General features: G+C 40.0%; 1 protein-coding gene across 1 annotated transcript in view; it reads right to left on the reverse strand.

Annotated features, from left to right (window-relative positions):
- Positions 1-692: 692 nt before the first annotated feature.
- The window catches only part of ppp1r16b (protein phosphatase 1, regulatory subunit 16B), a 113,101-nt gene continuing 99,859 nt past the window's right edge, over positions 693-13,934 (reverse strand). Inside the window, exons 6-11 of the mRNA XM_034083052.2 lie at positions 12,812-12,936; positions 7,867-7,992; positions 7,707-7,782; positions 6,809-6,938; positions 5,548-5,695; positions 693-4,647 (exon numbers count right to left, since the gene is read on the reverse strand). Of these exons, the coding sequence (XP_033938943.1) occupies positions 4,201-4,647; positions 5,548-5,695; positions 6,809-6,938; positions 7,707-7,782; positions 7,867-7,992; positions 12,812-12,936 (1,052 nt within the window). The 3' untranslated portion in view covers positions 693-4,200. The remainder of the gene's footprint in view (positions 4,648-5,547; positions 5,696-6,808; positions 6,939-7,706; positions 7,783-7,866; positions 7,993-12,811; positions 12,937-13,934) is intronic.

The raw sequence follows: 13,934 nt of genomic DNA on the forward strand, positions 1-13,934 counted from the left end.
ACTGCAGCGCGGCCTGTGTTCAGCTGCAGGAGCAGGGCAGAGGAAGCACACGTCTGGTTCAAATAAATTGTTAGTCACCTTTATGTGCCATGCAAACGTGAGCTGCACACAGTATTCATCTGATTTTAGCAATCCTGTTTCTCAAAACCGCTTTCAAGTAAATAATGGTGATGCTATAAAATTAGATTAATGTCGCAACCAGGCAGAGGTGTAGTTGTGTTCACAATCCAATACAAAGACTGCATAGTCCTAGCAAGGCGGGCAAAGGAGATAGTGTTGTTATATTTATGTGGACAGACTTTGAGTCGCGAACACTACATTTTATGATACTATAAAATGGTACCAACCGTTAGCGACACTGCTATCGTCTGTTTTTTTGCTCCACCTACTGTAGCAGGACCTACCACCGAGGCAAATACTTTGCTAATTATTTGTATGTCTCTGGACAGATTTTGTGACCAAACTTGCGTTTCACCCATTTAAGATGCAGTCATGATACCTTACAGGTAAATGAAGACTGAGTACAAAGATGGGTGTGGTCTGATTAGGGTAACAGCAAAGTGGGACAGGAAGTGTGGAAGGGGCCATTGATTTCTATATGAATGTCCCCTGTTTGTTTTCAGGCCTGCAGGGAACATTCTGACTGAACAATTAAGAAACATAACACCTTCACTCCTTCAGAAGAGACCATATAAAATTCTCAAAATATACAATTTATTCAAAATATGTTAATGAAACCATCAATATATTCCAGTAATTACAAAATCAGTAGTATTTTGACTTTATAATCTTATCATTATAGACAACAAGACTTGCAGACAAACACAAGCATTGATCTACCATGAGAACACAGGGTATCTTTATAACAGCTGACAGTGCCTTTGTGACTAATACTGACCAGGTCGTAGTTCAAAATGACAATTTAATATGATTTCTATGTTGTTAGCAAGGAAGCAGAACTGACATTTGAGGAATGGATTTCACAGGAAGAATAATCATGAACTGGACTAACTTCAGTGAATTTCGGCTGACTCATATCAATATGTCAAAGACATTCCTTAATAAAAAAAATAAGGATCCAAAATACGTGATAGAGGAATCACCCCGACTGTGACTTGATGTGTACTTCCTTTAATTGAGTACAAAACCTGACCGTTGCAGAAAAATTACCGCAGATGCTGGTCAAAGGAAAAGCAAGAAGGAACATAATGGGAGTGAAACCTTGACGCAGTGGAATGTAAGGATCGATATTTGACATTTTTCTAGAATACTGAGGGGGGGGGGGGGTCCACAGTGACAACAATAACATGTAAAAGCAGTTTATGGTAACAATAATACAAACATATTTACAAACGCATCTGTACAAATATTTGACACTGTACAGTTGATGTGGCAGGGGTAAAGCGTTAGTGGCATTGTGGGTAATCACATGTTAAAAGGAGTTGGACTTAAGGAGAAACACATCTGTTAGGACGAAGAAAGCCTTGCACCAGGGTTTTTAAATTCCCATATTTGTTCATTTTCAACTCATGGAAGACTATTTGGCACTCACAAGCAGATTAGATGAGCTGTTTTTAGATGCAAAGACTACGGAACATTTTGGGAAATATGATTATTTGCTTTTTTGCAGAGACTTAGATTAGGAGATTGACAACACTCAAGTTTCTTAAATAAAAAGCTTAAACCAGTGGCATTGAAAAAAAGGAAAAAAACAAAACAACAACTAGTCAACACTCGTGATTTCACAACAGGAAAAGCCATTGAGTAATAAATACACTGTTGCTCATAAAGTTGGAATGATTTAGTTTTCAGAGACATACCTCTTTTTATTCCAATTTATACACACAATACTATCATGAGGTAAACAATTATTTATTCCAACTTTATGGGCAACAGTATACTATTGGGTGTAAGATTACGGTGGTTTGGTATCATACATACTGGCCTGAGTATGAGTCACAGAGGTGAGCTGAAGTTCTGCCTGTGCGTTTCTTGCTACGAGTAGTCAACCTGTCTGCTTTGAAAAGGGTACTGTAATGCTTTATTTATTGTTTGACTAATCTGTAAAAAAAACACAACCAAAACAGGTTGTTGTCCCAGTTCGCTTATGTGCCGCATTAGTCAATTAACCAAAATACCTGGCCAAGAAAATAATTGAGGGGCAGGTTTTCTTTTGAATAGAGCCAGGCTAGCTGTTTCTAAGCTAAGCTAACCAGCTGCTAGCTCCAGTTACATATTTTTGGACATGTTTTAACCCCCTGTCCCAAAAGTCCACACCGAGGTGGGAAAAGGGTGTTTAGTTACACTGCTCCATTTGATTGGAACAAGCTGCAACGTGGACAAATCTTAGGGAGCTGGTCTCTCTACAGTAAGTGCTGCTCAGTGACCGAGAAGCACTCTGTCTCTTGATGATTTGTATAATGATGTTCCTGGTGTGCCCGTATGTTCTCTGTTTTCTGTTATTGTTTTTAATATGTGCTCTTTCACTGTGCTGCTGCCTATCTTGGCAAGGACTCTCTTGCAGAAGAGATTTTGATTCTCAATGAGACTTTCCTGGTTAAATAAAGGTTAAATAAGACATGACAGTGCTATTGATCTTCTTATCTAACCTTCTGCAAAAAATAACATTTCCCAAAAGGTCTCACTATTCCTTTAATTAGGCGGATTAGCTACTTTTAGTACTTGTTTTTGTATGTTATGTTGAACCCATGATGCATTCAAGGACACCTGACATAATGGTGTGCTACATATAAAATCCATCTTGTGAAAAATAAATACTGAGGCAAGCATACAATTCCATGTGTGTTTTCAGAACATACTATACTTACAGTAATTCAATACACAACATTTACAACTTCAGTTAATAAAACAATACAGTGACTGGGAGAAGATAAAGCCACACAATGGCCACCAGAAGACACAACCTAAAACATAAACAAATAACACTGTTATTTGTAGTGACACATTATGAAAGCCTTCCTGATAGGATGGCTTGTTTGTGTAATCTGTTCATAAAGCAGACAGTAACACTGGCTTACTTCTATCAGTTTGATTTTCCATGTCAGAAAGTGCTTCGCTGAACGTCCTCCAGCTCATCTCACATCGCATTCATGCTCTCCACACACCATCCAGATAATAAATACACTCAACTTTAGGAACCATAATGTTTGTTTTCTCTACACATTACATTAATTTCATAAATAAAGTCATTTACAGCCACTTTAACCATGTTTACTTAAATGATCTGAGCACAAAGTGGGTTAAGCATCAAACAGAGCATGACCAGTCAGTTCAGGTTTGATATGAGAGGACGGTGAGGTGAAGTAGAGTGACAGTAGAAAAGTGCACAACTTAACTCTGACATGTTATCCCTCGCTGCAGGAGTACACTTCCTGAATATGTAATACTGTTTTATGGCATTCCTTCCCTTTACTTATGCAGGCAGCACTTTAACATGACAGATATTTGAAAGAGACTTCACAGATCTCGTTTTGCTGCGTTTCACTGTTTGATATGTTGTACAACAACATAATGTACTGCGATACATCTGGACCGTCCTGTGATGGCCTTTTGAACAAAAATATGACAAAAAAGGAGAACATTATAGTTTGACAACAATGCAAGTTCTTCTTGAAGATAATGTTTGATGACATGATAACCATCCGTATTCAGGGGGGGAAACATATTCTTCATCTCAGAGGGCAGATCATGCACCGTGTACCTGGAGATCTTCTCTTGTTTTCTGATTTAAAATCTTTGAAACTTCCCGGTGAAAAAACCTGTTTACACTTTGAATCCTAAAAGGTCCACAGGGGACAGCAGGGCCACACTCTTTCTGTCTTTTTGTCTTTTAGAGAGACTCCGTAAGGAATTTTAATCCAAGTGACACCTGGAAGAAAACCAGTAGCACTACTCGGCTCCTTTCGTCCTCTGTGCTACACAACATGCCTGCTTTGGGGAAAGATGTCTCCAATTGTAGCGGGAGTCACATGACGGCAGGGAGGGACAAGGATAGGTCTCTAAACTCTCTGCAGGCCAGCCATTTTCTCTGGGAGACGTTTAAAGGAGGGGAGGAGAAGGATGTTAATAGGATACTCCCTCTCTCCTTCCTTCCTTCCTTCCTTCCTTCTTTCTATAGCCCATTCCTCACTTTTTTGTGCAAACCATTCCTGATCTGTCAACAGTCACATGACCAGGTTGCTATGACACACAGCAGCAGGTCCGCACCTTGGGTTGCTCTTCCTCTATTGGCTGTTTCAGTTTGAGGAGGGGCGGGTCCCCGCTGGCCGGTGTGTAGTAAACCGCGTTGCCATTGGAGGAGACCAGCGGCATGCGGGGGTCCTCTGAGTTGTTTTTGGCGTCAGTGAAGGAGTCTGTGGAGCCGTTACCTAGGTGACCGTTGAACAAGGGATGACTCAACAGTTTGGCGGCGGCCCTCTGCTTCTTGAGCTCTGACAGAGTCTGAGAGCGCTCTCTGGGGCCGTCCTCCTGAGAGGAGGGTTCAGGAGACGCCATGTTGCCATTGGAGGGCGGTTGCGGCGGCGTGGACGTCGTCGTGGAGATGAGCCCGTTCTGTTTGCTGCTGTCTTTGAGGATGGTGGGCATCTTGGGCTTGTCCGGCAGCTCCACAGCTACGACTGGCTTCACCTGCAGGACATCAGACAGGTCTCTGTAATCTGAGGTTTCTCTTTTAATTTATTCAAAAAGGCCATGCATGGGGTTGACATATCTTTGATTTGGGGAACAGGCTAAAAAAGAAATGATGTTAAGAAGATATATTAACATATAACATATATATTCTCCCTTCAGTGAAACTTGGTGTATATATAGCTTTCAAACTCTGATCAATCAATCACTTTACTCGCACTTGGATTAGGACCAATGTTTATGTTTTTTGTTTTCTTTGTACTGTTTCTGATTTTATGTAAAGTGTCTTTGAGTATTTGGAAAAGCGCTATATACCAGCAGGTTTTTTCCTAACAAAAGCTTGAAATGTATCATTCTGTCTCAACGTACTTGCATTTCTGATCATCATTTCTCTTAAAGCCCATTGCTCATGAGAGACTGGCAGTGTGCAGATGATAACTAAATCATACACTAGAGATTAGAATTAGAGGAAGACAGATATTTCTTTCCAGTAGAGAAAATGCCCCTGCAATACTCAGAAACTATGTAACTCTGTTGCGTTCTTGTCTTTTGAGTCTTGTATCACTGGAGGATTGTGTTGCAGATGTATTTTCCATTGTGGGTTTCTTCCTGTGTGACAATTTTGAAGGAAACTCTGACACATTTCTACAGAAATCTGATGTTACACTCCTGATGTGTGGGAGAGATAATATTTCAGTTTTTCTAGATTCACTTTAAATATCTAGGTCATGTCAGGTCAGCAAGTTAGATCCAGGAAGTTAAAACATACCCCATCAGACAACAGAAGTACCAGAAAACACAAGATACATTCTCAAATGCTATGTAACAAATATAACTATGCATAGGTTTATCTCATTCTAAAAACAAAGACAAAGGGAAATAGAAAAACAAACGACTCACTTTAATCACTTGGTTGTTCTCCTGATCCGACTCCTTCTCTTTCTCCTCCTGCCCCTCCCTCCCCCCCCTCCACACGATGGCCTCCGTCTCGTACTCTTTGCGGCACAGGTTGTGTCTATCTGACAGGCTGGCTCGCCGCACCACTTTTCTGTGGAGTAGACAAGAAATGTGCCAACTATAAGGAATAATGCACTTTGCAATTGAAAATCATAAAACAATTAGTCTTATACTACACTGTCTTGATTTACAGTTGAAGATGAATGGCTGCTCTGCATATCTCAAAACAGTCTACAGTAAATATCAGAGTTTAGAGGGTGCACATTAAAAAGACAAGATTTATAAATAATTAAAATGCTGCACTTTATCTTTTCTTTTGTCGGATTTGCCCTCTCTGCTGATCTTTCCTGTCTCTTTGGGTAAAACAAAAGTGAATAGACAAAGGTAAATACAATTTGCAGTATCAGCGTAACACCAGCAGATGTCAGCACTGTAATGGTAAACTTACTATTAGGGTAGGTTACCATTGTCTTATTAGTGCAAACTTTATATTTTACCTCATATGGGCACATAAATTGCAACAGTTCCCGGGATGATGTGTTTTTGCTTATAACCTCTGTGTGCACTTGCAGCAGTTCCTATAAAAATGTATTTTAGCTTAGAAACTTGTCTATCAGCACATTCTATTGTTTCCATAATGATGTTTCAACATCCATGACCTTAGAAATGCTGAAGTAAGGTCTGGGTGATATGGGTTAGGTCATGTCCTCTGCCTGCTATATGAATGACATCTAAGGTCACCCAAGGACTGTACTCCAGAAGGGGGGCTAGGTGCCAAGTACAGGGCAATGGACAAATTCCTGTTTAACCTCCTTCCTTTTATAATCAAGTTCCCCAATTCTCGTCCATGTGTTGTGGACAAGTTTCCCCGCTTCCCCTTTTTGGTGAGTGAGCCCTGGTTCGATCCATTAGTGATTGACAAGTTTCAGTTCCTTTGGAAAGCTTATCTCTCCTGCCAGAGCCCCTCCCCAATGTATGATGAAATATTGTTGAATTGACAAAATGCTATATAAACTGTATGCATCTTTCACTCGTTGCGCACTCTCTCAGGATACCTTGTGTTCTGTTAGACCTGTGTCTTTGAGGCCTCAAATAAATAACCAGATCCAAGACGACTTTGTCTGTTTCACCATTTATTGTTTGATACTTCTGACTTATATATCTCTGCAGTATTTGTTCTTAAGATTTCCATAACAGCACTCACCCTCGGCTGCCTGCACTGGACGTCCTCCTGCACAGCGACGTCTTGTGTTTGAGCTGTGACTTCATGATAATGTCATGTTTGTGTTTCAGGTCCAGCAGGATGTTCCTGAACTCCTCATCCTCACACAGATCTAAGAATGAGAAAGGACGAAGGGCAGGAAATGTCAACTGAAACTTGAAAGTTTGTTGTGCTTTGATATTCTTTTAGAAACAAAAACAAAACCAGGATTATAAAGAACATTAGTTTGAATTTTTACAATTTATTTGACACACTGACTGTTAACATAATTGATTAGTAACATGTCTCCATTTTACAATTGACTGACCACCAAGACTACCAAAAATGTAAAAAGCTGATATATCAAAGTTACAGTAAAGAGTGAGTTAAGTGTGCGTTACTGTGCTTTATGTTTCTGACAGTGTTCCTAATTTATCTAATCTTTCATTTAATTAAAGTATTGATAAATGTTGCAGCCAATTACATGTTGTCTTGAAAACTGGATGACGTTTCTGTTCCACGGGGTATTTAAGTGACTGATTGATTGGGGTTGTCATGAGTTTTTGGATGATAATAATAAATGGAATTTCAAGCAAGAACTTCGTCATCATTGGAGAGTGCAAACGTCCAACAACAAAATCACAGTTTAGCAATCCCTAGAGGATTCAGGGATGTATTTGTATGTGTTCCTTTTTTTAATCCATAAATGCTTACAACAAGTGAAACAGCTGTTTAAACTAGTCGCGAAAATAGGCTAAAAATGGTTTAAGATGGCCTCATGAAGATTTCAATCAGCATTTAAACAGAACAAACTGGTGGAATGAGATCATGCCGAGTGAGACATTGGTTTTCTTAACCTCCCACCAGGTGTATTGATAGGAGCGCTGAGGTGTAAATATACCGATGGGGGTCTCCTCCAGGAAGGTCTTGGCGTTGAGGCCGGCTCCATGAGACACCAGCAGCTCCGCCACATGCATCTGCAACAGCATCAATAAAAGCAGATCACATGACTGCTGCCAGAAACATTTGTGTTGTGTTTCCTGTGTTTCCTGTTTCCTTACCTGACCCCAGCACGCTGCAGCATGGAGGGGCTGCCATCCATCCGAGTCTCTGAGGTCCATGCGAGCCCCCCCCTCCAGCAGCAGCTCTGCAGCCTGCACGTATCCACTGGCTGCTGCGATGTGGAGCTGAGGACAGAGGAGGAACAAGGAGTAGATTCGTCAGTGAGCATGGTTTACTATACATTCGCTCTGTGCATCAAATCCAGTACGGAGTTCACACTTATAGATGCCAGAGGATAATGTACTTCTACTATTAAGGGTCCCATGTCATGCTTTTCCGGTTATTGCCCGTCCCCTTGTGTGTTATGAAGGTTTTTATGCATGTAAACGGTGTGCAGAGTCAAAACCCTCAAAGTACACCCTGTAGGGAGTAAAACTCTAAAACAGAAAATACCTCCCCAAAACGCCTCGTTGGAGATACGTCACTGTCCATTTGATTCTTCCGGGTACGCATGATGTCAACCGTACCCGGAACGAAATGGACCAATCCGTGGAGCCGTTACGTTTCGTCCGCGGAGCCGTTACGTTAAGCCCCCGCTGATTGGTCCAAATTGACCAATCCACGGACTTCCTCACACACTCGGTGCATGCAGCTCTGCTGATTTCTCCTCCCTGGCTGCAAGCTGATGACAGACAGTTGGGATTGCGGCGAAATTCTGTCTGCAGACACATTCTCAACCTTTTTCTTACTCAATATCAAGCCACACTTATTGTTTTTACTTCGGCTGTGACTTTGTGTGTGCTCAGGGTGAGTTTGGCTGTGTTTCGCTGTGTATCGCTAAACAAGTAAACAACACCTCCACGGAGCTTAGCGTGATTCACAACGTCCCGACCAATCAGAGCACACTGTGCTCACAGGGAGGGTGGGGGCTGGAGCTATTGGAGCTACAACGAGCCGTTAAAGGCAGAGAGTGAAATTCAGTGAATACACGTAGTTTACAGAGATGCTGTTTGAGAAACCAATGTGAGTTTGGAAAATTACACAATATAAATCTATTCTAGTAGACCTCAACAATGGAATTATGATCAGTGGAAATGGCCATGACATGGGACCTTAACACAAAAACGCTGACAAAACCCTACACCTGCAAAGATCTAATGATCCGAGAAAATGGATGTGTCACTGGGCTCCTTTCATCCCCAATGTTTTGTCCGATTAGGTCGGCAGTATTGTAAAAAGGCTCTGCTGTCATTTCAATCGGACAGGAGGATGCTGGGTTCAGCTATTCTGCCGTTTGTAAACTAAAGTGCCGTTAACGTTTTTAAACCCCCTGCTGGCCTCTGCTCTGCAGGTCAGACACTACCTTGATGAAGAAATGATTATACCAGGAGGTTTATCATCACATCTTTTGTATCTTTTGTACTAAAAAACCATTAAACCTCTCCGAATCACAGATAGGCCAGTCGGTACAAACTTGTGTTTCCAAATAAACCAAATATGTCAAGCTGAAGGCAAAGCAAGTTTATTTATATAGCACCTTTCAACACAAGGCAATTCAAAGTGCTTTATAAAAATGAAAGACATTAAGAGCATTACAAAATAGTGCAGTCAAAACACATTATAAAAGGGCAGAAAATGGCTGACAAGTGACATCTTAACCAGCTAAGCAAAAGGTATTTAATTTGCAGTTTTAGAAAACAGACAATTCATCCATAAATATTCACATTTGAGAAGCTGGAGTCAGTAATCATTTGGATCTGTTTGCTTAAAAAAGGAATACTTGCTTGTTGAAACTGCTAGGGGTGATTCAATGGATATTTTATTTTTCTAGCCTGTCTGACCCTTGTCATTAACAGAAATGGCAATGCCCGCCTTCATCTAATCTGCAATAGAGACGATGCCTGGTGTTTTTTTTAATGCAGAGTTATTTGTTTTCAACAGCAATAAGCTTAGACTCCAATCAAACTCAGACTAGACTAGAGTAACTCATCTTGATCTGAACATTGCTGAGCTTTAGCAACTGGTGAGTTTTACAACACCTTAAATCAAACTCAATGTAACACCTCACTGAAATCAAATGCTACTACAGGAACAGGATTGCAAAAAGCCAAGAAAACCTTTCTTAAAGCATATTTTCTTTACAAACTATAATCATTGTGTGAGTTGTCGTGTCTCCTTCAAAGCAGGAGAAGCACTGCTATGATGGAAAGAAATCCAGCAATATGAATGTGTCTAGGTATCTTTTTTAATCGAATTTGCTCTAACAATTCACAAGGTTTAAAACAAACAGTGAATGTTTCTGCAGCAAAACATCCCAAAACATTTGAAAGCAGCATGTGAGGCTGCGTTCAGGCTCCACAGCACAGCAGTGATGTCTCCCTGATCTTTGAGAAGCTGACCTGTTTAAGTGGATGTTTATTCACAACGAGAGAAGGACATATCTGAAACGTACCAGGCATGTTACGCTCCATCAGTTCCTGCAGGGCTCAGCAGCATTAGATTTGAATGCATTTCAGAAAGTGCCACTTCCTGGAGAGACTGGACATGTGCACGATTGTCCATATTTCTAAACAATATTGGCTCCACCCCCTCTCTAAGATGGAAAGCTTTTCACTCGGCCTTCCAAGTGGAAGGCCGAGTGAAAATCAACAACAACCTGACTTGTTTAATGCAGTTTTGGTCCAATAACCTTTTTTGGATAATAAAACTATAATTGTTTTTCCACATAAAATGAACTGGCTTTAGGCATTAGGTTGAAGTGATCTACGGTATTTTACTTTACTCAATCGTTTCCCTTTTCTTCCCACGGCTCCTCGAATGTTTTTGACAATAGTAATAGATTCAAGCACTTTAATTGACCCATGTCTATTTATATGTTGTGCAAAAATAACAATTAAAGTCCTTTTATTTTCAAATTGGCCTTGAATTTGATGTTTAAGTAGGTGTCGAAGCCACCTAGTGGTGATTTTTTATTTGTGTTCATTTGTTAAATTGAACTGAGAGAACTTTAAAAAATGAGTGTGATCAACCCGTTTTAACCTATTGTTTGTTCGCATCAAAACAAATAAATAAAATATACTTCAGGGGGAAACTAAAACATTAGCTTCACATACACTTCCTACCAGTTTCAGGTTTCTTCCTTTCCTCTCTGCCACAGATTCAATAAGGCCTGCTCTAGTTCGCTCCATCTTGCCCAAACAGGAGGGGACAAGCAGCTCAATCAGACAATCTGTGGTCAGACTTTAGAGCTTACCAGGGTTATTTTGGGCTACTACCATGTCATGTCCCTTGGCTATTTTCATCCAGTGATCTGTCACGTTGTTTTCCCAGCGTAGATAAATCCCTGATACATAATTAAAACTTAATTTCGCATCATAAGCCCTACTCAGGAAATACTAGCTAATGATTTTTTGTGACCCATTTTTATAGCATTAGTGCACTAAACTCTTCATACAAATTCACTTTAGAAGGTAAACTCCCCCAATAAAAGTAAAACAAATAGCCTATGATCAGAGGAGCATGCGGCTGTGAATCACTGCTCAAACTTGTCTTGTAGCTCTTTTATGATGCATTTGACACAATAAAGGAACTTTATTGCCCTAGCAATGCAACCAGAGTAGCTTTGTGAAACTATAATGTGTTTTTGTTTGAATATGTTTGTCCTCATGTGCACCTCAGCCAGGCTTTTGTTATTTCTCATAATAACACCGACATCTTTACGTTCTTGATTTACATTTCATAACTCAAGCTTTTTGCTTATTGATATTAGGCTCATGATGGGTTGTGTCTCATTTCAGATAGTCTTAATACCAAGTAAATGTACGACTTGAATCAGTGTATGTATTCAGTGATTTAATGATTTCCATGTGTTCAGGCGTACACATTTATTATTAAAGGTTCATTCTAATGTACCGTTACATCATTTTAGGATTACGACTGCAGGTGTATTCAGTGCTCGTGAACAGATCGTTTTAATACCTGCAGAGCTTTTTGAGTCAATAAAGGCCTGATTAGCTTTAACGGTTTATCGCCTCATGAGACAGCACTGCACGGCGCATAATCAATAAAAGGTACATCTATTATAAAGATAATCATCTGAATATTTACACACCCTTCCCTTACAGTAGTCCTCTCAGTGCAGACCACTGATAATCTCTTTCTGCAGCACTTTAAAAAAGAACAAAAAAACCCTCATAACCTGTTAAACCTGACAGGTCTGCTGGCTATTATTATTACATTACATTTACATTACATGTCACTTGTTAGACGCTTTTATCCAAAGCGACTTACATACTCAACACTGTGGGCAATCCCCACAGGAGCAATTTGGGGTGAAGTGTCTTGCCCAGGGACACAACGACATGCTGACTGCAGTGGGGTTTGAACCTGAACACCAACGCTCAACCCACTGCACCACACGGCTCCATTATGGCCCCATTACATCTGTCCAGTGTTCAGAATCTCTACAGCTGCAAGTGAATTGTCAATGATGTCGAAACAATTATATTTGCCAAACTACTTTAGGATCATGTCTGTCTGATTGTAAAATTCATACTTAAATATTGGCTGCTCTAATAAATCTTGTTGTCCGTGGCAACAACACTTAAGTGTCGATGCACACTTACGTCCTGGATCTATGGAAGATCCCTGTCTGCTGACAACACAAGCTGCTGCTATAAAGTAAACAATCTGTGTTGCTGACTGTAGTGAGTACCTTTATTTTCTTTGAACCTTTTTTAAAACTGATTTAAATATAAGTATTGTACATGGTCCCCTACAAATACATTTGAAAAGATCAATACAAAAAAACCTGTTATACACTTTCTCCTTTATTTTTTTGTATGTATTGTATTAGTGTTCTGATGTTGACAGTTTTCCCCAGGTCCTAGAAGAGGACACATTTGGACTCCGCAATAATTTCTCATAGCTGAAAATACTAAAAAAATAACTTTATAAAAACATAAATCCAGACCTGTAGAGAAAGTTGAAATGACCGGAGCTCACCAGAGTGGCTCCCTGAGAGTCCTGCATGTTGACCTCCTCTCCCTGATTCATCAGCTCCTGCACGTCTCCCAGCATCCTCCTCTCTGTAGCGGCTCGTGTCTCGTTGATCATCTCCTGGGTGATGCCTGTCAATCAAACGCACAAGCAGAACCGCAGCTTAAATCACAAGGCGGAGCGTTTTCCTACTGACAGCTTTGATACGCAGCGAGTTTATCACTGATCTGAGATAAGCTGGGTATAACGGACGGGGACACAGCACAATGCTTGTATATCAAACTAACTTCAAAAAGTTATACAGAAAAACTCATTTCCTGGATTGACAGGAACATCTTCTTTAAATTACACTGGAGGTTTTCTACAAGCAACGGTTCACGAGGTCCCCGATAAAAGCTTCTCAGCAAGTATTAAACAATTGTAAGGTTTTAAAATAAGTTTTACAAAGGAAAGTTTCACTGGAGCGGACTAGGGCTGCACGATTTGAAAAAATACCTAATTGTGATCATTTTGAATGATATTTCTATTACAATATAGGAGGGATGGATCCTTTTTTTGCATCATTATTCTCACCCTCATTGAAGAATATTTCAAAATCATCATGATATTATTTTTTTAGGAGGATTTGCACCAAACAAATATGTTTTGGTAAGTTGCTCGAATATAATTTGTAGTCTGGGATATCTCTGCAGCTCACCAATACTACATAAAAAATGCTAATTGAAAACGTTAAAAAAATGTTGCTTCGTGTGATTTGAATATTGCACTAGCTGCAATCTTATATTTTCGATTAATAAACACTGATTTTTAAAAAAGCATTCTATAATAGCCACACTCTTAATAAAAATACATTAATAATGTTAATTGTTGAAGGAAATAGTTTATTTTCAAATAATTTCTTCATTGTTTTTTAAACTTGGAAACACAGGTCAATTAAAACAGAGCTGCCTACAGTTCAGCTTTTGGATCTCAAATATCTGCCACTTAGAAAAATCAGTCCTCTCTTTTCCCCCTCACAGTAGTTTGCTCTCACGCTGCCTTCTGACCATCCTGTGCCGAACGGTGTCGAGGTGTTAGGCCCGGTTGAGGCTCAGGTGATTCTGTCTGTCACAGCTGCTCTAAATTCCTC

Source organism: Pseudochaenichthys georgianus, chromosome 5, assembly GCF_902827115.2.
Source record: "Pseudochaenichthys georgianus chromosome 5, fPseGeo1.2, whole genome shotgun sequence".
Taxonomy (NCBI): domain Eukaryota; kingdom Metazoa; phylum Chordata; class Actinopteri; order Perciformes; family Channichthyidae; genus Pseudochaenichthys; species Pseudochaenichthys georgianus.